Source organism: Buceros rhinoceros, unplaced genomic scaffold (assembly GCF_000710305.1).
Source record: "Buceros rhinoceros silvestris isolate BGI_N320 unplaced genomic scaffold, ASM71030v1 scaffold13870, whole genome shotgun sequence".
Taxonomy (NCBI): Eukaryota; Metazoa; Chordata; class Aves; order Bucerotiformes; family Bucerotidae; genus Buceros; species Buceros rhinoceros.
In genome coordinates this window covers 5,439-7,372 of record NW_010390280.1, presented here as the reverse complement: position 1 = coordinate 7,372, position 1,934 = coordinate 5,439, and the positions used below count along the sequence as shown (strand labels likewise).

General features: G+C 37.2%; 1 protein-coding gene across 1 annotated transcript in view; it reads left to right on the top strand.

Moving 5' to 3' along the window:
• The window catches only part of LOC104494470 (glutathione S-transferase C-terminal domain-containing protein-like), a gene marked incomplete at its 3' end in the record, with an annotated part of 8,772 nt that extends 7,088 nt beyond the window's left edge, over nucleotides 1-1,684 (top strand). The window contains exons 3-4 of the mRNA XM_010137296.1: nucleotides 671-906; nucleotides 1,591-1,684. Of these exons, the coding sequence (XP_010135598.1) occupies nucleotides 671-906; nucleotides 1,591-1,684 (330 nt within the window). The remainder of the gene's footprint in view (nucleotides 1-670; nucleotides 907-1,590) is intronic.
• Nucleotides 1,685-1,934: the final 250 nt, after the last annotated feature.

The following is a 1,934-nucleotide window of genomic DNA, read 5'->3' as shown; positions in this document are numbered from 1 at the left end:
GTAAAAAAGTTTGAGTAAATGTATGATAAAAAAAAAAAGGTTTGGATTCAGTGCTGGTAGAAAAAAAAAAATCACAGATGTAGCGCGAAGACTTCAATAAAGACCTGGGACAGTGTTACCTGTGCCTGTTTTGCTGTTACCACATAATCAAAGGTACTTTGGACTTGCAGTTTCCAGCAAAATGGTTGTCAGTGGATGAGCTTTTATATGGGCTGCAGGGTACCTGTGGGAAAGAACAACATTCAGGTACCATAACGTCTGGCTTAGAGTTCAGTAATCATTGCAAATTACTGTTGGTTTTTTTTTGTGATTACCAACCAAAATGAATCATTCCCTTGCTAGGAAATACAAGATAATTAAGAATATTATTTAAATTATGTTTTCCTGTTACTGACTGAAATTATGATTAAAATTGGTCATGTAAACATTTTCATCCTATTAAGCAAATGGGAATTGCAGATAAAGACTAAATGGCCAACTGGCAATTCCACCTGCAGGCCTGAGCTCTCATCAAGCTAGCTTTTTGCATTGCCATGCTATGAGTAAGCACGCTCCACAAGGAGCCAAGCTCACAGCAGTAATTCATGCCTTCTGGTGGCTTGTAGGAAGAAATTTACAGGAGCAGGTAATCTTTCCATTTTATTTTTCTAGGTTTCCAGCAAAAACCAAGGCAAAAATCTGGTAAATTTGCCTCTGATATCCAGTTGGTATCAAAGAGTTCAGGAAGTACCCGGAGTAAAGAAAGCTGCTGGCAAATGCAATATGGAGCTTCTCCAGCTTCCAGAGTTGATCTCTGTTCCAGAGGAGCAGCTGCAAGACTTCTCTTCAGTTCCTGATGCATCAGAAGAGGAGAATGAAGACAGTAATTTTATTGGTGGTCCAAGGCCAACTATGACTAAGTTAATGGTAATTTAAGCTTTTTAATCAATTATTTTTAATATTCATATTCTGCCTGATTTGGAATAGGTGAAATTTATTAGTAGTGCAGAAGCTAAGTCTGACAGCCTTGAAGAGTTTAATAACTTCTGCCCATCTTCTGTTTGATGTGCACTGACTTAGTGATTTTACTTTTTTGCTCTGTTACAATATTTAATGGATTAAGGAATTAGAGCGAAGATAGGGCTGCTGGAAGCTCTGTCAATCCTGAATAATCAAAGTAACTTTTTGTTTGAATTGCTATGGTGTATTCCTCTTCTGAAGTTATTTATATAAAGGATGAAAAAAACATTGCTTATATGTTTGGCTTCATTATTGTATTATTTCTGTTGGATTTTTTTGCTGTTTGATTAGAGCTTTGAACATATGGAAACCCTAATGAGTTTTGTTCAAGAAAAGTCTCCCTTGTGTTCCATAACTCTCAATATTTTTTGCATAGATGCTGACAGCATTTCCTAAAGAAAGTGAATAGAGCTTTCTTGTAAAAATGAGAGTAATTCATAATTTGAATCCCACGTAGAGTCAACTGCCTGTTTATTTTCCTAGGCTGACAGTGTTGCACAGTTTGATCTGATGCCATTAAACTCAGTGAGAATTTACTACCGACTTCAAAAGATCAGGGCCTTTACTTTTTTTCCCCCCTCTTTCACATAGGAAAATGGTGTTGAAGCAAAGTTTTCTCCTCATCCGTACCCCAACTGGACCCTAGACTGGACCAATCTACCATCTGCAGTCAGTCCTGGAGAAGGTAAGGGGTTTTATGTATGTCCATATGTCTTTAAGAGTGCCGCCTTCTGGTGAAGCTACTAAACTGTTTCACAGGAATATGGCACTTTTCAATATGTTTCAGAGCTCTGTAAAACAGGTAAGCAGTTTTAAATCTATTTTAAAATTCAGTGGTTTTGGGACACACACACATGATGAGATGACTTCCCTCAGGTCATTAATAGCTGATGACCAAGCTAGATATAAAAACTTTACCTTGATTCCTGAACAAT